The following is a 23334-nucleotide window of genomic DNA, read 5'->3' on the forward strand; positions in this document are numbered from 1 at the left end:
TTGTTTAAAAATGTGTACGTTGATTTTTCTTTAACATTAAATTATTGATAAACATGGTACAACATAGTGAAAATGCGACATTTTTCCATGAAAATGTAACAAATACTGAGATTAATAAGGTGCTAAATATTGATATCTGTTTCCTAGCTTGTTGACATTGTTCATAATTATGGTGAGAAATCAGTGTCTTCACATAGAGGAGTATCATTATTAATAATGTATAATTAACTATAACTACGCAAAATGTGTTATTTCAAAATGGTAGCCCTTCGTATGACTCAGTACCCATGAAGTAGCTCTCAGGTTCAAAAAGGTTGGTGACCCATGATGTAGAGGAACAGTTTACAAAATGTAAAAAATATGCCCTGCATGCAGGTTTCTTAATGTGCTGCCTCAGATGATGGGATCTCTGGTACATGACACATGTCTGAGCGTGTGACTTTCACCTGGCAGAACATCACAGAGCTGACACACATCAAAGTTAGTCCATATAATGCAGAAGAATCCACCAAGAGACTCACATCTGCAGATTCTTGAGGCTGAAGCAAAAATCAAACCAGGCGATTAAAAAAATGATTAAAACAAAAAAAAAATCTTGGGGAACACATCTTGAAAGTAATTGGGGCATTTTAAATGCAAAAAAAAAACATTTTAAAAATGCTACAAGTGACATTTATTTACATCCCTTGAAAGATGTTACAATCACATATATTGTCTTCAAGCTGCTCTTACTGAAAACTAAATCAAAGGCATGAAACAGTCTAATTATGTGCGTAGACATGGAGTACCTGATTGCATCACTCCTACGGGGCTCGAAGGGTTTAAAGTACCAGACGATTATGTGATGTAGCCTTCATCCACCTCTTAAGAGAAGTGGATGTCTGTTCTGTTTAATACGTCGAGCCCTGTAAGCAGTTTTTACACAATAGCCTACTTTAGCTTTATTCAAGCCTGACTATAAAGCTTTAAACAAAATGAAAAAAAAATAAGAGCCCGTTTAATTAAATGTGAAATCAGTTTAATTATAGACGGTAGATTGAGAAACTTGTGTCTTTTCATGTTGCCATGACCCAGCTGCAGCGCAGCCGCATGTGAGGTGTTGTGGTTTGACCTGAGTTTCACAATAAATTCTAGGCGGACACATCGAGACCATGCATCACTTGAAGTTTTTCCAGGCTTCAGAACCACAACTGTGTGTTTTCCAGGAATAATGAAAAACTTCCCAGAAATACTAAGAATGTTCTATATATACAAAACCATTTGGCTAGAATTACTTTGCGTTAAAGATTCCAATAAAAATAATCTTTTTGTGTTTTTAACATGTTTTTGTTGCATTTTCTCATGATTGAGGAGATATATAAAATAACTCATCTGGCTCAAAACCGTATAGTTAGAATGCTCCGACATCGCTAATGTTAGCTTGGGGTTGCGAGGAGCTGTAAGCTAGCAGGGAAGTGTGTTAACAAAGGCATGCTGGGATTTCAACGTAGCCTAGCTTTCATTCTAATGAACTACTGCCAATGTGCAAAAAAATACTTCCTAAAAAATGACACCGGCTTTTTGTATTTTGCTAAAAACTCATTAATTTGAATTAAAAAACTACTTGGAACAATTCTGCAATTGAAAAAAATATAGTTGGAGTGGGACTTTAAAGTCAAAATCCTACAACTAAAAAAACTTTCTCATAACTTTTTTTTTACTTGCCTACAAGAGTCGATAAATACCATAAAATTATCAGTCATAAAAAGTGTTTTAGAACATGAAAGAGAGTCTTTTTCCTGCTATTGTTAGAAAAACCCCACATGAACGTCTTGCATTGCTTGATTCAAACCAAAATGTTGTGAATTTTTCAGTTCAGCTAATTTAAAAAAAATTCATAATAAAATGTAATTTTAGGAAAATTTTATTTCAATTAACAATCCTAAACTATTCAATTTCTAACGCTATTTCTGCATGTATTTTCTTGACAGATGCATGTAGTGCACTACAATTCGGACAAGTACCCCAACATATCCTCTGCTGTCGACAAATCTGATGGTTTGGCCGTGCTCGGTGTTCTCATCGAGGTGAGTTAAACCAATGATTTGACCAGATTTGAAGCACTCGCAAAATCTGACTAAATGACTATAATCTCTTAACAGGTTGGGGAGTTTAATCCAACTTTTGAACAATTTTTAAGGTTCATCAATGGCATCAAATATCGAGGTAAGTTGAGAGGATGATAAGTGCCCCATCAAATTAAATCCACTATTATCTTTAAACTTTAGTGCTGTATTTATTGTAAAAAGTGACTAAAGCTGTTAAATTTAATTTACAAAAATAGCCTAAAAAAGGTAACAGTTCTGTGCAGCATATCAAATATAAAACATATTTTCCTATACATGAGCATAGTTTTACAATATACAATCCTTGTATATTGTTCTCTTTGTTTCTTTTGTATCTTCTCATGTGTTGCCTGAATTGTCCAATGTCTTTGGAGGACGTTAACTTTGGTTCTATGCTGTCTAAGCAGATAAAATGTAACTAATAAAGTTCAGCTTCATGTACAAAAAATGGTTCATATCAATACACTCGAGAAAGCATCACACAACCCCGATTGTAAAATTGGGTTTCCACCATTTTTCTGTAGAGTTTGCATCTTCTCATGTTTATGTGGAGATTTTCTGCAGTTTTCAAGACAAGGTTTGGAGAAATCAAATCAAATCTTGGTTTGATTGACGACTCTGATTTAGTTCATTTTCATTGTGTCCAAATGTAATGTTGTAACTATAAATCAGGTGCTCATTTATTAGACCACAGTGGATTTTTATTGTTTTAACCATTAGCCACCATGCTTTTTCCTGTTTTTACTGGCAGATCAAAAAGTTCAGGTGCCTGGTTTTAACATTAGAGCCCTGCTGCCCGCTCGTTTGGATGAATATTATCGATACGATGGATCGCTGACGACTCCCCCGTGTTATCCCAGTGTACTGTGGACGGTGTTCAGAAATACCATGACAGTCTCTCAAAAACAGGTACATCAGTTTACACAACTTTTTTTAAATAGACATTTACGATCAGATGAAGGATCATACTATGCTACCTATTTATTTTTATACATGGGAAAACTGTTGTGCTTATCTTTTGTTTTTTGTCTTTCCAGTTTAATGCCTTGGCTACAGCCCTCTACTCCTCCTCTGCCCAGGAATCAGCAACAATTCCGCTTCACAGCAACTACAGAAAAGCCCAGCTGGTTGACAGCAGAATTGTCCTGGCCTCTTTTAAAGAAGGTAAGTATGGGCTTTAGAAAATGCTTGCTTTGTTGTCGGTGCATGAGTGCAAAGTTAGATGTATAGCCTTAGTCACAACTGCTTTTATGGGTGGATACGGGCTGTATGCAGACAAAAAAATGGGCAAACCTGGACGGGGAAAGTAGGTGCTCTGTATTCAATTTTTAAATTGTAGAAAACCTGGTGAACCCATAGTGTGAAACATATATTTTTTTACGGGCATGCATGGTGACAGGTCATAGTGAACACCTAAACAACACTTAGGGTGAGTAAGGGTAAATTAGGCCGTTGTGCGCTCTGAGCGTACAGCCTAACTGCTAGAAATGAGGAAATTAGATCATCTGAGTGCAGTTTTTGTGGTATCTTATAGGCATCCCATAGACACTCAGGCATCACCTGCTCACCTTCGGTAAGGTGCAAGTAAGCACACATCGTACAACAGTAACCCTCCTGTACGTCATACTACACACTATAGTTGTATGCTCCATTTCCATGACATTTTCATGCCACCTGAGCTCCCTTTAAAATAGGATTGCACCTGTCTATGACTCTCTTCTTGCTCAGACAACCCTAAACCCCCGTACAGGTACATGTGACTAAGGTCTAAGTTGATATTGATGATTAAATATTAGCAAGTTTGAATGAATTATGGCGATCTGTTCTTTTCCGTACGGTTATGCTATGTTGCTTTGGCTTTTCACCTGCTTGTGGCTGTGCTTTGAGCTGATGCTAATTGATCCTAATGAGTTTTTATAAAGTAAGTCAGATATTTATGGTAGAATGAACCATTCTGCTGATCCACTGAAAAACACTGACCGAATGGCCTCTTGCAGCAAAGTCCCAAACATGCATGTTTTCTTCATTTTGTCCACTCTCCTCATGGCACATATTCTAACAATGCAATACAGATTGTTTACTGTTGGTCTTGCTGAAGGATTTAGCAGCTCATGGCTTGGCTTTTAGTGCGTTGTTATGGGCAGTGCTGCTGCATGCTGGGAATTAGAAGTCCTGAAATGTTTCGAGGAGCCCCCCTCTCCATACGCCGGGATGTTTAACCACGCTGGCTCTGTGTCTGATGCAGGCAGAGGACTGCATGGTACTCTTACAGTCACATCCCCACACACCAGGAAGCAAATCATTCAGCAGCTGCTGGTCGGTGACCTAGCAGACTTGGCTGATGAAGAGCTATATAAGCTCCTACCAACCGGATCCCAGAAGCTCCAAGCTGGCAGGAGGAAAAACCTCAAGAACTTGGAGAGGGACGACCAGACTAAACCAAAACAACAAATGACGAGTCCATCTCTTAGGAGGAAGAGCAGCTGCTTTGTGGGAAAGTTGGGGCTGGCTGGAGACACGCTGCGCTATAGCTCACTAGAGCAAAGAGTTTTCCATCAACTCAAAGAGTCTCACAGAAAGAATCAACTGGTCGAGGCTCTCAGAGATGCAGTTTATCCTGAACTGAACCTCAAGAGCTACATGGACTGCAAGTCACACCTAGCCCTTCCAACCGTGAGGCAAATTCTGTGTGGACGGCCGACTGACGAGGCCCTCGAGTTGGAACGCTCCCTGACAAAAGCTTGGATGAATCAAAGGGAAACTTCTGTGGCAAACAAGCAGAAGAGCCACGTAACAAAGTATGGCAGCATTTCGAAACCTCCCAGTCAGGGTTACCCACATCCTTGGCTTCTGCCAATGGAATGGGAAGATTAGGTATATCCTTAACATTTCAAACTCTTTTGCTGTAAATATAAATTTCTATCTGTGAATAACTTTTCTTTTTTTAAATCCACATTTTCTTCATTTATTCAATAATAAATCAAAAATAAATAATTTATTTTTTACTGTGTGCACAGGAAAAATGTTTTAATTACTGTTTCTTTTTCTGTAATATATTTATTTTTTCATTGGTCAAGGCTCATTATAGATTGTCCTTATCTGTTTTTGCATTTGTGCACATTTTCCATCAGACCTGATGGTATTTCTTGCAAAAAACAAGAAAAGTTTATGACTTAAACCGTCTGTGGCTCAAAATTCATTTCAAATTTAAAACTTCAATGAATACAGTGAAAGAACAGAATTGTTCATGTAATTTTATAAAGGAAAAGCTTTAGAGTGTACTAATGAGCCTTGTAGGCTTTAATAAACTATTTTTTAACACTGTTAAAAATAACTGAAATATTGTACTTGTGATGAAATCCTAGAAGAAGACTAAATAGTTTGATCTTCTCTGTTTTATGTGCTAACATTGTGCTGCTCTTAGATCTAGTTTTTTGTTTAAATTGTTTTACTTTAGATACAAATTTAGCTACTTTGTCTTACTTTCTCGACGTTTTACATCTAAATGTTTCTTCAGTCTGACTTGTAGGGGCTGGTATTGGGAAATTTCTCCTTTTTGAATGAATAAATTCATATCTCTCATTCACTTGTCCATGTGGGATTCTCATCCATTAAACAACAACCATTGAAAGCTTTACAGTACAGAGACTCATATATACCCAATGTTGAGAGTAACTTGTTACAAAAGTAACACATAACAAGTTCATATTACTTTTTGATGGGACACAGTGTACTTTTGGGCAATAGTTTACTCATTGTGCTACAGATTCAACAGGTCAGGGGTCTGCAACCTGCGGCTCCAGAGCCACATGTGGCTCTTTTATCCCTCCATGGTGGCTCTCTGGCTGAAGAAAAATAAAATATAAATTAAAAAAAATTGGAGATAAGCTATTATTTTAGCAACATGCAAACATTTTTTGGCTAATTTGTTATCAACTGGAGTTTTTAGGCTAATTTAAAGTTTAGCTTCTATTTTAGCAACAAGCTAACTTTTTTTGACTAATTTAGTTTACAGAGGAATTTTAGTCCATTTAGGAGTTCAGCTAGCAAATGAGCAACAAGCTAGTTTTGTTTTTGGCTAATCTGGCCTCTAATTAATTTTTTATGCTAATTTGGAGTTAAGCTAATATTTTAGCAATATGCTAACATTTTTGGCTAATCTGTTATCTTCCAGAGCTTTTGGGCTAATTTAGAGTTTAGATTTTATTTTAGCAACATGTTAACATTTTTGGCTGATTTAATTTACTGAGATATTTTATGCTAATTTGGAGTTCAGCTAGTAATTAGGCAACAAGCTAGTTTTTTCGCTAATTTGGCCTCTACTAAAGGTATAAATGTTTAAAAAATCCCATTTTGAGAAATGCTAGGTTTTTTTTTATACTTTTGCTTTTGTTTGTACCAAAAAATGGATATAATTCATATATATAAAATAAGGTGGTCATGTATGCAAATCCAAATTTCTTAAAGGCTAAAGTAAGACTATGCAAAGGTTGCCGACACTTGCAATAGATTGATTGGGGTCTCTAAAGCCTTGTTTCCATTGAGCAGTACAGTACAGTCTGGTTTAGAATGGACCAGGTGATTCAGGTGAACATTTTCACTCAAAGTTGGACCGTTTCAGCCCATGTGGGATGAACTACAACAACAGAGGTTATCCAGCAGCTCATTTTTTTCCCGCTTGGTTTTTGGTTCTTTGTGTGTACGAAGCATTTAATGTTTGAGAGATGCTTTCTTGGCATTTTCTTTTGTGGAAATAATCAACTTCAATGTTAGCTCCTTGCTAAGTGAACTGTTCCATTTTTCTATGGGCCTGCAACCAATGTGGGTCCAAAAATGTTTTGGTTTGGCTTAAAGGGTCCATTTTATAATGGAAACGCTCAAAATACCGGACTTGGACAGTACCGGACCGTACTGCTCAGTGGAAATGAGGCATAAATTGTCAAATAGGTGTAAATGTGAGTGGTAGCTTTGTATCCACTGAGCGGTCAGGTCCAGGAGTGGTAGAGTACTTCCAGCAACTCATTGATTTATGATTCTACCTCCACACTTCTTTAATCATCCCCCAACTTCCTTAACACCTCCTTTTTTTGTCCTTTGCTCGCCCTTACCCCCACCTCTAAAAAAAAACCCTCATCTCTCTTCTTTTTTCCATCTGGTCTAACAAAAAAAAGGAATAAATATAATCAAAATAAATAAAGTTTAGCCTCAAATACAAAATGGGTTTATACAAATATACACCTCGTGTGTCAGGAGATTCATAACCCGTATTGTAACAGTAAAATCTGTCCATCACTAGGGGTTTTTCATTTGCTCAGCTGTTGTACAGGACAAGTTCAAACTAATAAATACATTTTATTTAAATTATTAGCAGTCATTACGTCATCAGGCCCTACGACAGACAAACCCTGCGATGAACTAGTGACCTATCTAGGGTCACTTTTGCCCTGGGACTTTTCTGGACAAAATGGATGTTGATCAAAAATGACTTAATAAAAGACCAGACACCCCATCATCCCTCATGTAAATGTAAAATATTTTGCTGTACATTTGTCCTGTCAGATTGTTAAGTTCTATTTGTGAAGGAGATATGAAGAAAGTGTCTTAAAAGTAACGTAGGAGTCCTGTAATGGACTGCAGTAATGTTGTAAAGTGAGGCATTACTTTGAATTATGACTTAACAGAAATCCCTTTTACTGTATTTTAGGTTAGTGTGTAGAGCTGTTATGACCTGCTTAGAGGACAGACGACTTTCCATTGAAAATGAAGGGTTTTATGTAAGTTGTATCGTCATTAGAGGCTCCATTTAGTGGGAGGGACATATGAGGGAATGTGTTAGAAGTTTAAAAAATTAAAATTTAGGGAATTTGAAAAATGCCAATTTCTGGTTGCTAGATAATTGGTCAGAGAAACCTACCAAACCTGACGGTTTTCAGCTTGCAGTGGTCAGCGTGATGAAAAGGCAGCTAAGGCTCATTGAGCTAAAAACTCAATGACCCGTACAGAAAAAGCAAGTCTGTGTGGTTCAGTCCAACAGTAAATGAACGTTCTGAAGAGGTTTTTGCTAGTTTGGAAGGAAAACTGTGTGAATACATAATGAATCACAGTCACCTTTGGAACTGCATAGCTCTACTGATTGCTCAAACAACGGCTGTGTGTGCATCAGAAATAAATCCGAGCTATAGAAAGTCTATTCCGATGAATCAGGTTTTCTTGCGAAACACGTAGATGTGCTGTCTGGGAAGGAAACCCACAACACCATGCAGTATGTGTTAAAGCATCCTGGTGAAGACAGTGTGATTGATGCTCTGGGTAATGTCATACTGGAAAACCACACGTGCCACTTTGACACATCAATCATCATTGCAGACCATTATATACCTTCACATGTGGGAACATCAATTCTTCCTTTCTGCAGGATAATGCATGCAACCGCGAAGCAGAAATGGTCCTTAAACCCTACAATGTCACACAGGGTTAGCTGTTTGCTCCATAAACTGTTACTAATTCCTCAAACGGAAAGATATTTTATTCAGCTCTTGTCTTTGTTAAAAAAATATTTATATATAGGAGATTAGATTAAACTGTAAGTATCATGAACTTCTTTTAGACTTAAGTATATTTCATAGTAGATAGGATGTTTGAAGTAGAAAAGACAGGTTCTGTGTATGAAACTGAACAGACTTAAATATTGTCGATGCTAATTTGAATGAGAGAAATAAGTGGATTAAATTATTTTTTATTTTCTCTTCTCCACTCTTTTATTGAAATATTGAGGATAAAAGGTTAATGTTAAATTATATTAAAACAACACTTAAGTACAAAACTAACTGACCTTAAAACATTACTGAAAAACAATATTTCATAGTTTTTATTTTTAATTTTGTCGTGGGGAGATTTGTTTCCCATATTAATCCTGTAGTTTTGTGTGCCACTAAACAAAGTACAATTGAACCTTCCCCATGAGATTCATGTCTGTGTTTTCTTTTTACTGTTTCTTTGTCTTTTGGCACTCAGACGACCTTTCTTGGATCAACACTGGTAGGTAACTTTTTTTTGGTCATTTGGGCTTTTTCTATCTTTTACTGTACCGTCTTCACATTGTCTAACAATTATGTTGGTCCAACAACCTAAACAGTTCTGATAAGAGTCTATCTTTTCCTTTTTTATGGATATTGTTAACATCCTGTAAAATTATCGCCAAAACAAAGTTAAAGAGTAACAACTATCAGCCTCTCTGCTCTGCAGGCTTACTGGTCCCCATTCTGGTGATCTCAGCCCTGGGATTAGTTCTCATAGTCTCTTTCATTTGCTGCCTATTTAAGCAAAAGAGGTAAGTCAAGGACAAAACCAGCCTGTTTCAAGAACACCTGTTTTTATTCTTTAATTTACTTAAAATCAGCCTTTTATTTCACACAAGATGACGGCTTTTCTAAATTTTCCACCAGTTAATTCAGCATAGACAGAGCTTTCCATTCTTCTTTTTATAGATTGAGCCGTATAATTTAGATACAAAGTGGAAAACGGCTGAGAGTATTTCAAGAAAACAATTAAACATAATTGCCCCAGAAGTCAGGGATTTTACTGGAATTCTGCCCCCATTAGAAGAGGTTTTAAAACCAAACCGGTGTCTCACTTTTTGCAGTTTCTTGTCATTGTGATACAAAAACTTTGGGTTTCTACAAACTAATCATTATTTCTAGAATTAAAAAAAAAGAGTTTCATGAATTTGGTTTGATTCAACCAAGAAAGTTACGTTTTTTTCAAAGGAAGAAAGTAGAGTACAACTGGCTCTACAACAAAAAACTGTTTGGAGGGAAAGTGGAACAAACTTAGGCAAAAATATAGATGAAAAACATGATGTAACTTGAACGTTTCTTTCTGAGAACTAAGTTGCTTTATTTGTCAAACTTGATTTTAAACACTCACATCTTACTAAACTAAACTTTAATGAAAAAAGCAACAAAAGAACATTTGAGATTGTTGAAGCTATTTGTCTTGATCATTTGACCACACAACATCCAAAGTTTATTACAGGTGGAAGTGAACCAGATGAAGAGGAGGAAGCTTTTTAATCAATAATTATAAACTTATTGATAACTTCCTCTTGAACAAATTTTATTGTCTCTTTTGGCTGAATGTTTTTTCCCATTTAAAAGTAAAAGAATGACAACCAAGCAGAGAAAATTGAGAAGTAAATGCACATATCGCATTGCCTCATCAGTAGGTGTTTGCTATTATCCAACATTTTAAAATAATGTTACTGATTTGTAGGAGTTTCTTCTTGGTATTTTGTGTTTTTGTCTTTCTACAGATCGGCTGCAGAACACAATGAAAGCAAAAGTGTTGGATACAATATTGGAGACAGAGACGAGTATGGCTCCAGAGTATAATTCATCAAAGGATCTCTAGACTATCATCTTATCATTTGTTATGTTGGTGAAATGGTTCTGTGGCTCATTTTGAACATTTATGCATGCATATACAGCTGAGTTTGTACGCAGCTCTAAGTTTTTGAAAATCCCTTTTCTTCCCTTTAAGTCAGGCCTTTGTTTTGGCCTGTGTTGTACCAGGATGGATGTGTTTGTCTTGAAGAAGTGATGGTCTGACAGACAAATCTATGCACTCAGGTTAGAAGAGCACAGCTAGAGTTAAACAAGTGGGAATCTCGGGTCAAATCAGATCTTGGGTCTCATTCCACAGTTCTGTGCTAACATGGTAGGAAGCCCAACCACACTCCAAACAATAGACAGACATCCATCATTACTGGAAAGCCTGAGAAGCACGGGCTGTACCACATTTCCACTAACCCTGTTGTTAGAGTTGCTCGATGGATTTTATAATAAAAGGGTGTTGAGCTCCATACAAATGCAGCGCCTTCTCCTTGGATAATGCTGAGGGCGACAAAAAAAAAGGCTTTTGTGTTCTCAGGCTGAAAGTGGGCTGACTTCTAACCTCAGTCCGATCACAAGACTCACTTCTCAGCACGGCAGCCTTTCAGGGAAGCACTTGTTAAGTTGGAACGCTGGAAAGTTAAACTATAAAAATGTTTTCCCACTACCTGTGATATAGGCTTTATTTGGAGTCACTGTCAATTTACTTTTCTGTGTAAATACTTATTTAAATGTCAGTGCCAAGTGTTTGAATGGAATAAACTTTAAGATCACTTCAGTTCAACCTAAAGTTTTAGTATTTATTTAAAAAAAAGTATAATTTACCAGTTCTCAATCAAATATGCATGTGAATAGCTAATTGTAGCCAATAGCTTAGTCTACAAGGAAAAGTATTGAAAAGTATCTGTAACTAATTTGTGTCCCTACAGCTGTATCATTGTGAATAGTGTTTATAAATATTGCTGTGATGAATAAAATATTTTCAAATGCATTTCTATTTCGAGAGTATGTTCCTTAAACTGTTTTATACTTTGAATTTTACATCATTCTACGTTTTCACAAATACGCGCGCGCTCGGGTCCCGTTTTTGCTAGTGTTGAGTCGCTCTGCCATCTAGCGGTTGGTTAGTGGAACTACAGTCTAAGTAAACAACAATCACTTCCGGGTCGTAGAAAAGCGCAGGTTTCGAGATTTCTACATTTCCGCACAAAACCTTGAGGTTTTCTGGAGTTTGCGTGTTTATTTTGGCATGTATCACCAACCTGTGTTGAAGAACAGGCGCACGCTTCTGGAGAGGGCTGAGAAGTTTATCTCTGACGTGTATTTCACTGACTGCAACCTGAGAGGACGGTAAGGCTGCAACCTGAATGAACTAAAGAAGCAACTAATGGACAGACATTCAATGTTATATCTTTACTGGCAATTTGTGTCGTTTTTAGCAATAAAGAGAGATTAAATGTAATTTACAATAGGGAACAATAAAGGAAACTATTAAAATATTAGTCAAATTATAAAGCTGACAGATATAAAGTCAAAGACAATGCACTATTTTTAATTATATTATCTTTGTTTTTTTTAAATTATATATATATTACAGTAAGAAAAAAGGGGGGTTAAATTAATTTTAAATGTTCATACAGATTGAAATGTCTATTGGTTTATATCTACTGAGATTTATTACATAAAGATTTGATTTGAAGTCTGAATATTTTCTTTCTAACAACTATTTTTTAACAGCTCTCATTATTTCATTTATACATCCTCACTTCACTGAGCTATTAGCTCTCCAGTAAGAATATAATTTAAACATTAGTTCCCATGATGCTATCATTAGTTTCTTATGTTTACCTGTGATTGAAGTCTTCTTCTCTGAGAAAAATAAAGAATCACAGGAGCACTTGTAGAAATCCACTTCTTTAAGTTGAGTTCATTGTGACTGACCATTGCAGTGACATTCACATAACTTGAGTAGCAGGAACTGTCTTGATGCGTGCTTCAGAAAAAAGGGTCGTTGTTCGTCTTTTTTAATGGAATTTATTTTCTTCCACTTTCTTAAAGAGTGATAAAGTATAAAATAAAACCATAAAAAAATTATTTTAAGGAAAAAAATGTACTAAACACGATAACATGGTCTAAGATTAATATGCTGCAATGCTTCCTAAGTTCTAAATCCAACTAAAGCCCAGTAAAAAGACAAGGCAGCTACCAAAATACGTTTAACCAATAGGAGGCCAGAACGACCGCATGACCAAAGAATGACAGGCATGAAATCTACTAAACAACCCAATTTCAGCCAAATGGCTCCAACATTCATGTTTCGTTTTGATTTCTGCAGGCTGTATGGAGACTCCTGCCCCCTGCAGTCCCTTTCCTCCTTTCTCTCCCCCAAGAGAATCCCATTCTCCGAGGCCTCCGCGCAGAAGTTTGTGCCATATAAAGTGGGAGATTCCTTTGGGCCGACGTGAGTGACGTTAAAGAGCTTCATCTTCTTATTTTTGTGTGGATGTCCAACATCTAACCGAAGCCTCTTGAAGGTGGTGGACTTGCTGGTTCAAAATGACGCTGACGATTCCTGAATCGTGGAGGGGCAAAGAGGTTCATCTTCTGTGGGAAAGCGATGGGGAGGGAATGGTTTGGAGAGATGGAAATCCAGTGCAGGTAATTTTGCTGCTGCTGAAATACAATTCCAAAAGTTTTCAATCTTTGGTTATAAATTCTAAACATGTTACACTGAAGCATCTTGGGTAGATAACCGTCTTTGCTTTAGGGTTTGACTAAAGAGGGGGAGAAGACCAGCTACATCCTATCTGACTGTCTTAAACGTGAAGAGCCTCACAGGTCAGCTGAGTAAACTAATATGACTTTGTTGCTCAACCAAAATCATTTTGACTCTCATTATTTTTTAATCTTTCAGTTTGACCTTATATGTGGAGGTGGCTTGCAATGGGCTGTTTGGAGCCGGACAAGGATCCATGATTGCAGCTCCAGATCCAAACAGGAGATTCTCTGTTCAGAAAGCCGAGCTGGTGGTTTTCAACAGAGATGTCAGGGAGATGTTGACTGATTTTGAGTTGCTTGTTGACATTGTTAAGGTACTGTCATATGTGAGTGAAGACGTTGTTGACACATGGCTTTGGAACGATAGAAGCATCTTTAATTTTAGTTTTTGCACCATTTGAACAGGAACTTGGAGAAGGAGAGCAGCGAGGGTACCAGGCTCTTTTCACAGTCAATGAGATGGTCAATCGCTGCGACCCAGCAGATCCCAGCTCGTTCTCTGAAGCACACAACCTCGCTCGAAGGTTCTTTAGCCAGCGGAACGGAGAGAGCCAACACACAGTCCACGCAATGGGACACTGCCACATCGACTCTGGTCTCTCTAGTTTATTTTTCTCTTTCCGGTTCACTGTTTATTAGCTCTTTGCATTTATTGCAGTAGGTTTGGCCTAAACAGGATTCTCTGTTTGCAGCCTGGCTGTGGCCCTATGAAGAAACCATTCGGAAATGTGGCCGGAGCTGGGTGACTGTGATCGATTTAATGGAAAAGAACCCAGAGTTCACCTTTACTTGCTCTCAGGTAAACTTTATCATTTTTTTTAGATTTGATTAATTTTTCCGTTAATTGACCACATTTTTGTTGCGTCAGGCCCAGCAGTTCCAGTGGGTAAAGAGCTGGTACCCCGGACTCTTCTCCAGGATTCAGCATTATGTGAAAAAAGGCCAGTTCATTCCAGTTGGAGGCACGTGGGTGGAAATGGTAATCTTACTCTAAAGAGAATTGTGTTTAAGGTGTTTTTGTGGCATTTTTCTGCTGTATGAATAAAATTAAGCTCTAAATTGCATTTTTGAGTATTATTTATTTGAATTGGGAATCAGGAAATAACAAAAGATCCATTAACGCCTTTGTTTTCCTCGCTTGAGCTGCTCTGATATTTAAGCACCTTGAGCTGAAAAAGTGCTCTACAAAAATGCTTATTTGAAGCTGCTACGCCAGGCCTGCTATAATTTAGGCTATTCTCTTGAATTTTCCTGTTTGGTTCCCCTTAAAGAATCATATATTTGCCCCTTAGGATGGCAATCTGCCCTCAGGGGAGTCCATGGTCCGGCAGTTCCTCGAGGGACAGCGCTTCTTTAACCAAGAGTTTGGGATTCACTGCAAAGAGGTAATATCTGCACTGTCTAAACTCCCTTTTGTTTTGTAATATTCCAACGGAAGCAATAATCTTTCTTTGTGTTTTGAAGTTCTGGCTTCCAGATACATTCGGCTACTCTGCTCAGCTTCCTCAAATCATGCAAGGTTGTGGCATTCCCAATTTCTTGACTCAGAAACTCAGCTGGAATCTGGTCAACACTTTTCCGGTGAGTATTTTAAACAAACCGGCTATGAAATCAACTTTTCCAAAGTTTCATGCTTCATCTCCGTGGTTTATCTCTTAAAGCACAACACGTTTTTCTGGGAGGGTTTAGATGGATCCCAGGTTTTAACCCACTTCCCACCCGGAAACTCCTATGAAATGAAGGGCAAGATTGAAGATGTGAGTTTACGTCGCAGCACATGGAATTTGATCATCATTCTGTGGAAATGTGTAAACCCTCTTTGTGCGTCAACTTTTCTTCCACCCACAGCTTGTAAAAACTGTGAAGAATAACAAGGACAAAGGCCGAGCCAATCACAGCGCAGCTTTGTTTGGTTTTGGAGACGGAGGCGGGGGGCCCACCCAGCTGATGTTGGACAGACTGCGCCGGGTCCAGGATACAGACGGGCTTCCAAAGTCAGTTTCTGTCCTTCACTTTAGCCCATCACCTGTCAGCAACAAACACACACCCCACAGGAAACACTTCCCACCAGAAATGAGTCAAAGGGTTCATTCTGACTGTTCCTGCTGTCATTTCTGCTGTTGAAACACCAACTGTAAGGAAATGAGACGTGTATTCTGATGTCATACTAGCTTAGGTGATATTCCATTACAATGCTGGGAGTTTATTTTATTGCTGTGATGTTAATGAGTAACTGAGCTATATTTTCCAAAATCCATGACCAATTATGGGTGCTCCACAGGGTCCAGATGTCCAGTCCAGACCAGCTTTTCTCACAGCTTCAGGCTGACTCATCTCTGCTGTGCACGTGGACCGGAGAACTCTTTTTGGAGCTGCACAATGGCACCTACACCACACAGGCTCAGGTAAAACAAGAGCAAGCAAGGAGGGTGCTCTCCACTTTCCTGCTGTCATTAGTAAATCAAATCAAACTGTATTTATGAAGCACTATTCAGACATATATGCCTCAAAGTGCTTTACATAGTAAAAAAATGTTCAACTTTAGAAACTGTAAGCAAAATTGAGGACCGTCGCAGACAAAAGTTGTGGATGGAAACATAATGAAGCATAAAATGCTTTATAAAGACGATGCAAAGTGCACTGACCCTGAGGAAAACACTGGAGTAAAACAAATACATAAAAATGAAAACCTGAGATCAATGCATAAATAAATACAATCTTAGTTAAAAGGTATAATTCATTAAAAATGAATTAAAAATATAAGTGAATGAATAAAATCAAATCAAAGAAGTAAAATAAATCATCAGAGAAAATATAATAAAAATACTCCTAAAAAAAACTCCTCTTAGAATCGATCCTGAATTGCACAGTTAGCCAATGCATCCATTTTAAAATGAGTGCTATGTTTTCCCGTGCAGCCAGGTTCTGTAAATAGCTGAAGGTTTGATTTTCTCCTTCTGGGAAGACCAGAGAGCGATCCATTATAATAATCGAATCTGCTTAAAATAGGTCCGTTAGCACCTCTGTCCGAGAAAAAGACAAATTGATCGACTCTGGAAGTGTTTTTAAGATGATAAAATCCTCTTTTTGTTAGATTTTGAATTTGTGGAATTAAATTTTGAGTCAAAAATAATGTTTTTCACAGACTGAGAAGTTTTTTTACATAAAAACATAATACATCATGTATGAAAGTTGTTAATAAAGGTTATTGATTGTAAATAACTTGTCAGAGGATTTCCACTGAATGAAGATTTTCTTAGCAATAGGCGTCTCTGAGCTTTAGTTTGATGTTTGCTGCTCCCTTTGCAGATCAAACGGGAGAACCGTCAGTGTGAGGCGCTGCTTCATGACGTGGAGATAGCCTCCAGCTTAGCCGTGTGCCGAAGCAAAACGTTTTCATATCCGCAGGAAAAACTGCAGCAGCTCTGGAGGTTCAAACGAGATCTTTAAATTCTAATTTAAAGATGATTTGATTTTTAAAAATGGCTTTGTTTCTCTGATAGATTGCTTCTTCTGAACCAGTTCCATGACGTGATTCCTGGCAGCTGCATCGGGATGGTTGTGGAGGACGCTCTAAAATACTATGAAGGTAACTTTTCTTTTTACTGAAAATGTCTGTTCAGATCAGCTACATGGATTAGAAATAACTATATTCTTCTTCTTTTTAGACATCCGTGCGGACGCTTCTGTCCTCCTGCATGAGGCGTTTGAGGCCTTGGGGTCAAAGGGCAGCACTGCTGGGCTCTTCAACTCTCTTCCATGGGATCGTCAAGAAGTAATCGAGATAAAAGATGGCACAGATGGACCTGATCTGGGTGTGGAAAATATCAATTACAGTTACTCTGATGCTTGTTAACCTGCAAGTTTTATGCATTTCTGATCAAATCGAACTTTATTTATAAAGCACTATGTAACACAAACACTTCTCAGTTCTTGTGGAAGTTCCCAGCGTCGGTGTTTCAACTATTAAAGCCCAACAACCTGCGACTGGAGTCTCTGTCACCTGTCAGGTATTTACTGCACACAGATATGCTGCATTTGTCATCAACTGTATTTAACAGCAGATTGTCCGGCGTTGCAGGCTGACGGCACCGTGCTTATGGAGAATGGAATTTTAAGAACTGCCATAAATAAAGATGGCACTTTGGCCTCCCTGCATTTAATCAGTGCAAACAGGTAATAGAAAACCAACATCTGGACACCTGTGTTTCTATGTGTCCACACAATCAATAATATATATTTTCAGGGAGGTTGTCTCCGATGGTTGCTGTGGAAACCAGTTTGTCATATTTGATGACGTCCCCCTGTACTGGGATGCCTGGGATGTGATGGACTACCATCTTCAGACGAGGTTTCAGTCACTGTTCTTTAGATGTTGATGTTTGCGTCATGAAGAGTTCAGGAAACACAGAATAAGAGCAGGTGATCCCACAGGAAGCCCGTGGTGGAGGTCATACAGCCGGTTCATGTGGTGTCCTCTGGTGGTGTTCGGGGCAGCGTCGGCTTCACCCTCAGGATCAGCGACAAAAGCACCATCGTTCAGGAGATCGTCATGGATGCTATGTGTCCTTATCTCAAGTTCAACACTAAAGTTAGTTCAGCAGTTTGTCAGAATTCCTTCACTACATAGTGCACTATATAGTTTTTTGGTAGTTTGGGATTAGGGTGTGAATTCAGACGTAGAAATTAAGTACATTTTCCTACATCTTATCTCTTCAGGTGCAGTGGGCGGAGTCACACAAGTTTCTTAAGGTGGAATTTCCTGTTCGAGTCCGTAGCCCCAATGCTACCTATGAGATTCAGTTTGGCCATCTGCAAAGACCAACACACTGGAACACTTCCTGGGACTGGGCCAGGTTTGAGGTAGATATCATTCACTTACATCTTTTTAAATACTAGTTCTACAAATGTTAATGTTTTTTCTTGCTAGGTTTGGGGTCACAAATGGGCCGACCTCTCTGAGCACAACTTTGGAGTCTCCCTTTTGAACGACAGCAAATACGGTTACTCCATCCACAAGAACACCATGACTCTGTCCTTGTGAGGCTTTCTTTACTTCTGGACCCACTTGTATCAAATTCAGACTCATTTCTAACCAAAATCGACTCTTTTTCAGACTAAGAGCACCAAAGGCCCCAGATGCTGCTGCTGACATGGGAGCTCATCAATTCACTTATGCCATCATGCCACACACAGGTACTTTTAATTCTTCTTTTTGCTAAAAATTATTGTAATTTGCGATGCATTTGACATATATTTTTTTGCCATACAGGCTCATTCCAGGACGCCTCAGTCATCCAGGCTGCTTACAACCTCAACTTCCCTCTAAGGCCGATGCAGTGCCGTCCTGACACAGAAGCCTGGAGTTTCTTCTCCGTTACCAAACCAGTCATACTTGAAACCATTAAACAGGTATCCTTCTGACCTTTTAACAATTTCCACAAAAGGAAACCGTTTGATTCCAGCATCTTCACTAACAGGCTGAGGATGCAAAGGGGACCCTTGTGGTGCGTCTCTATGAGTCTCATGGTAGCAGCGTGACTGCGACTCTGCGCACGACTCTTCCAGTTAAAGAAGCCTGGCAGTGAGTGTTTTGGAAAAGTTCCCGTTACTGTTTCTTTGTTGTGGACTGAGATCAAAGGCATTTTTCCTTTCAGCTGCGACCTCCTGGAAAGGCGGGACCCCACCCGGCCGGCGCACGTCACCCCTGATGGAATAACGTTGAGCTTCAGACCCTTTCAGATTGTGACACTTCTGCTCGTTTTGTGATTGGCTGTAAATGTGTCAACACAAAGGCTGGAACAGAAATGAAGCACTTCATACTTTAAACAATGAACACCTTTCTACTAGATTTTTGTTAAAAAATGATTTATTAAAAAAATATTTAAAACTATAAAAAGCTCCCTTTAGTTTTCCTATTTTCTGCTCTTTCTTGATCCTTTTCCAGCTTGTTTCTTTTGGTCTGCAACAAAAACAGATAAAAAAAAAATAAGTATTTTCAATGTTTTTCTGTAAAACAAAGTTCATTTTAACACTACACAATCAGTCCACCTCCTGCTGGTTCTGTTGTGTTGGTCTTTATCTGACGTGCACTGGATCTTGTTCGGGTCATTGGTGTTGATGCTTCCTGGGTCTTTCCTCTCTTTCCTTTGGCGACAACAACTTCCTTTGCTTGTTCTTTATTTTCTTTGATCACCCTTTCCTCTTTAACCGCCTTTTTCTTTGTTGTACTTTCAGATTGATTTCTGGCCTTCTAGAATAAAACCAAAAAAGGTTAAGAACAACAGCTTTAGTGACCGCATTTCTGCAAAAAAAAAAGTCCTTGCTTTTACCTTTTTCTTAGTTGTGTAATCATGGTCGTCCTCTTTCTTTATTCTCTTTTTAGCCTGGGGGGATTTTGAATCTTGAAAGAAAAAATACACATCAGTACAACTTGAGTTTAGGTCCTATTTTTCTTTTAAAGGCCCTCTGATCATCTTTTGATTTACTGCAAAAGCATTCCCAGTTGTCTTTATATATATTTGTCATTTTTAGCCTAAATCCAAAAAACTTGTTTTCTAGGACATAGTTCCTGCAGAGCGGCAGGAGTTAATTAAAAAATTCTCCTCCCCAATGCTGAGAGCTCTTTGTTTACACTATTTCCTGCTAGCTTACAGCCTCTCATATGCAACAAAAATGGCGAATAATATTGGAGCTTTCCCGCCGTACATTTTTGAGCCAGATGCCAACAAAACAAAGACATACATGGATCTGGTCGTCTACAAGTGGATGCATCGGAATGGAGCATAGCAGGGTGCTTATGCCCCGCCCAATGTATCTCAAATAAGCTCTTTTTCAAACTGCATTTTTTTATCTGCTCCTGATTCACAATGATTTGAATAAAGAAATACTCAAAATGCAATTTTAAGCTTAATTTTCTCTATACAAGTCCCCCCATTGTTAGAAAATATCACAATAACATGTTAAAAACACAATTTTCATCAGAGTGGGACTTCAACAAAAGCGTGAGCTTACTTTTGGGTGCCATGGGGCCAGGATCTCCCTGAAACAAATGAAAGAACATTTGCATTAAAGCAAAAAAATTCTTCATATTTCTCTAGTTGTAATGTTGAACCCACTTTGAACCACATGGTTCTGCCGTTGTGGTCCCGAATAGATTTCATTCCATCAACGTAATAACACTGCAGCCACGCCTGAAAGGCAGAGTAGTCGGATTTCTCAGGATCATAGCCTTTCCCACCTAAAACAACAAGGTTTCATATTTAGAAAGCCTTCTGTGGAAGTATACAAGTGGAGTAAACGCATGAAGACTCACCTAAACTGATCACCTCTAATGGAACCGTGTGACAAAGCCGGAGGAGGTCGCCGGCATCTTGCTTCACTTCTTTCTTTTTAGCTCCCTGAGGAGAGTTGTAGGAGGAACAAAGAAAAATACTTTCTGATAAAACAGGCGCTGTATTTTCTCAGCTTGGAAAAAAATGCACATGTCGACTGTTTCACCTTTGTGGCTGCATTTTTCAAAGGCTTCTCATCTTTAAACAAATCCTCTGCACCAAGGCTCTCCAGAACTCCTCTGGCAGGAACGAAGGGTGGGATGTTTAACCTAAAAAGGAAAGGAGAGGAAAAAAATAAACAACACATAGGGCTTATTCTTGAAGGAGACAAACAAGCGCTCGTTTTCTAAGAATGAATGGTCACATTTCTTTAGCAGTGATGCTCATCGAGTCTTTTTTCACTCTCTTACCTGAAGAGGATTTCAGCCCTGAGGTAGTTTCCGATGCCATTGAAGTACTTTTGATTCAGCAGGACTTCACAAATCGGCCGGTCAAAAGCCCGATCAGACAAGTTTGACAAAACATTCTCCCTGCAGAGACATTAATTTTTTCAGTGAGCTGTGCAAACGAGAGGTGAGACTTCAATAATAATTGTGAAAATGGGAGATTCTCGGGTTTCCGAACCTGAAACTTTGATACTCAAACATGATACAGGGCCCTCTGTCAGGCTGCCAAGTCCCGTTGGGCTGCCAACTTCCAAACCTGCGTGCATCCACAAAGCTCAGCACTCTGCAGGGTTTTTCTTTGGTGTGGAACTGCAGGTGAGCATGCTTGGGCACTTCGTCCTCGCTTGTGAAACGGAAATAACCTGACATTCCGAAACGAAAGACTATGTCCACGGGCTGAACTGCTTTTCCCCTTTGACCGTCACTCTTGATGGGCGTCAGCGTTAGCTTCACTTCCTTTCCTCTTGATGCGGCAGTGATGCGGTAGGCCTCACAGGTGAAGGGCACCTCCGGGTTTTTGCTGACTTCAGACTTTCTGACTGCACCAGCAAATACCACTCCATCACACATCCTGTTCACATACAGGCTGGCCAAGTGCAACTCTGGTCCCTCAGGCATTTCTTTTCCAAGGACAGAGGTGGAAACTTTCTGAAAATGCAAATACTATGACGAAAAAAGTAAAATAAAACAGAAATAAGAAAAGGCCCTCATGATAAAACAAATATGCATTAAGTTTTACAGTCTTTCAAAAGTACATAAGATTAAGCAACATTAAAAAATAGCAAAAGACAACAAAGAACATGAGATTCTACAAAAAAAGGGTATAGGAATAGGGTGTTTTAAATGGAATGTTTGGGATTGGATTTTTAGCATGTTTAGACAGGAACGAGGTCCAAACTCAGCCAGCAAGGCCAAGCGTTCCACGTGTGTTCCACCTGTGATTGCTCAAGAAGGTACTCAGTGGGCTCCTGCTCGGTGGACAGTGTAGCGAGCTCCGCTGCCCAGGTTCCAGCAGAGCTAGCAGCTGAGTCGATGTTCGCAAACACAAGTGGGACCCACATTTTCTGCCCACCTTTAAACCATATGGGGCCCACTTGGCCTTGTTTTGTTGGGAAGTTTAGGAACATGGATGTAGGAAACAGTGAGATGAGTGGAGGATGATCTGAGACAGCTGAATGAGGTGGACAAAGGAGAGTTCACCAGGACATGAATGGATGGGAGGGGTTGCAAATGACCACGAAAGAGAATAGAAATGCTTTGGAGTAATTTTAAAAAATGATCATGAAGCCAGGTGAGCTCTTTCAGTGTAAGGGGGGTGTGATGGAAAGGGGGGAACAGAATTTTGGACAAGATCTGCAATCAAACTTAGTTTTCCTTAAATCAGTCTACAAAGTACAAGCTCAATAGTTATAGCTTTAAATGCACATACTACTTCATGCAATATAATCTTAATAAGTGAACTGATTTTGCAAGAAATCTAAATAAATAAAAACATTTAGTCTTAGGAATCAATGTGTTTTCTACCTGGATTAATAAGAAAAACATACCTATTAAATTATTCAGCCCATCACCAACTAATAATGTTATTGTGTGCTATGACACGTAAAAACTTACCCACGCAACGAAAACTACCTTTGAAGAGACGCTTTGTTTTTCAGTGCTCCTGTTCCAGGTGCATGACGGTCTGCTGCGTTCTTTGGCAGAACATGTGGCAGCGAAAAAGCTTTTACAACATTTGTGTTACCAAACAAGTTGTGCAACCACCGTTCAGCCAGCAAACTGAAATATCGCGAGATTCACCTTGCTATGTTTTGTTGCATTGCATTTAGTCGCGTTTACAAACGTAATTAAATAAATAAAATAATAATAATGATGAAAATGCAGTGCATATTAACCATTTTTTTGGACAAATGTTGTGAAAAAACTAAAGTAAATTCGGGTTTATATCACATTTATATATACCGGAAACGGCTACGAAAACACAAGCAAAACACCGGAAACTGGTCTCCACCCCGATGCATGATGGCACATGTAGGCCAAATGTCAGTTGTATTTTATACATAATCAATAGATGGAATAATAATTAAAAAAAAAAACTTGCTGTGACAAAAAATAAAAAGGCAATTCAAGTATTGTTACTTCTTTAAACATTTGTAACGTGAGCAATTAATGTTGCACAAATTTATCACAGACAACCAGAACATTTTAGTATTTTATTTAACATGTAAGAATATTTAATACAGTACAAAATGTATAAATGGCATTTTGGTAGTTCTTTATA

The 23334-nt window shown here is 38.6% G+C and overlaps 3 protein-coding genes across 7 annotated transcripts in view; 2 read left to right on the forward strand and 1 right to left on the reverse strand.

The window, feature by feature from the left end:
• Positions 1–5888, forward strand: part of LOC112140765 — a gene marked incomplete at its 5' end in the record, with an annotated part of 7234 nt that extends 1346 nt beyond the window's left edge. The window contains 5 exons of the mRNA XM_036211122.1: positions 1971–2066; positions 2142–2205; positions 2857–3014; positions 3143–3269; positions 4351–5888. Of these exons, the coding sequence (XP_036067015.1) occupies positions 1971–2066; positions 2142–2205; positions 2857–3014; positions 3143–3269; positions 4351–4979 (1074 nt within the window). The remainder of the gene's footprint in view (positions 1–1970; positions 2067–2141; positions 2206–2856; positions 3015–3142; positions 3270–4350) is intronic.
• Positions 5889–11625: 5737 nt separating this feature from the next.
• On the forward strand, positions 11626–19172 carry LOC112140766 (alpha-mannosidase 2C1). The gene is made up of 26 exons (XM_024263768.2): positions 11626–11845; positions 12831–12956; positions 13030–13153; positions 13263–13333; positions 13410–13587; positions 13679–13868; positions 13966–14072; positions 14142–14252; positions 14566–14658; positions 14738–14854; positions 14935–15030; positions 15122–15267; positions 15555–15678; positions 16583–16704; positions 16777–16862; positions 16942–17088; positions 17204–17283; positions 17355–17449; positions 17520–17624; positions 17708–17864; positions 17993–18136; positions 18204–18313; positions 18390–18469; positions 18546–18685; positions 18754–18857; positions 18931–19172. Exons 1-26 carry the CDS (start codon positions 11745–11747, stop codon positions 19040–19042), a joined length of 3066 nt encoding a protein of 1021 aa, XP_024119536.1. The 5' UTR covers positions 11626–11744; the 3' UTR covers positions 19043–19172.
• Positions 19125–23077, reverse strand: LOC112140767 (endonuclease 8-like 1). Of its 5 annotated transcripts, none has more exons than XM_024263772.2 (10): positions 22686–23077; positions 21232–21701; positions 21018–21137; positions 20774–20876; positions 20589–20673; positions 20392–20513; positions 20288–20315; positions 19606–19676; positions 19325–19526; positions 19125–19235 (listed from the first exon to the last, which is right to left on the reverse strand). In XM_024263772.2, the coding sequence occupies exons 2-10, from the start codon at positions 21669–21671 to the stop codon at positions 19189–19191; spliced, it is 1218 nt and encodes a 405-aa protein (XP_024119540.1). In that variant the 5' UTR covers positions 21672–21701; positions 22686–23077; the 3' UTR covers positions 19125–19188. The 5 variants fall into 5 exon arrangements, with proteins under 5 accessions (XP_024119540.1, XP_024119539.1, XP_024119541.1 ...); XM_024263771.2 differs by having other exon boundaries at positions 21232–21697; positions 22668–23077; XM_024263773.2 differs by having other exon boundaries at positions 19325–19523; positions 22668–23077.
• Between the last annotated feature and the right edge of the window lie 257 nt (positions 23078–23334).

Source organism: Oryzias melastigma, unplaced genomic scaffold (genome assembly GCF_002922805.2).
Source record: "Oryzias melastigma strain HK-1 unplaced genomic scaffold, ASM292280v2 sc00600, whole genome shotgun sequence".
Classification (NCBI taxonomy): Eukaryota; Metazoa; Chordata; class Actinopteri; order Beloniformes; family Adrianichthyidae; genus Oryzias; species Oryzias melastigma.

Coding starts and splice junctions, on each gene's coding strand:
- LOC112140766 (XM_024263768.2), top strand. CDS start 11,745: ATGTATCACCAACCTGTGTTGAAGAACAGGCGCACGCTTCTGGAGAGG. Junction 13,154..13,262: donor GAGATGGAAATCCAGTGCAG/GTAATTTTGCTG, acceptor TCTTTGCTTTAG/GGTTTGACTAAAGAGGGGGA. Junction 14,855..14,934: donor ATCTGGTCAACACTTTTCCG/GTGAGTATTTTA, acceptor TATCTCTTAAAG/CACAACACGTTTTTCTGGGA.
- LOC112140767 (XM_024263772.2), bottom strand. CDS start 21,671: ATGCCTGAGGGACCAGAGTTGCACTTGGCCAGCCTGTATGTGAACAGG. Junction 20,877..21,017: donor AGGGCTGAAATCCTCTTCAG/GTAAGAGAGTGA, acceptor TTTCCTTTTTAG/GTTAAACATCCCACCCTTCG. Junction 19,677..20,287: donor TGGCCCCATGGCACCCAAAA/GTAAGCTCACGC, acceptor TTTTCTTTCAAG/ATTCAAAATCCCCCCAGGCT.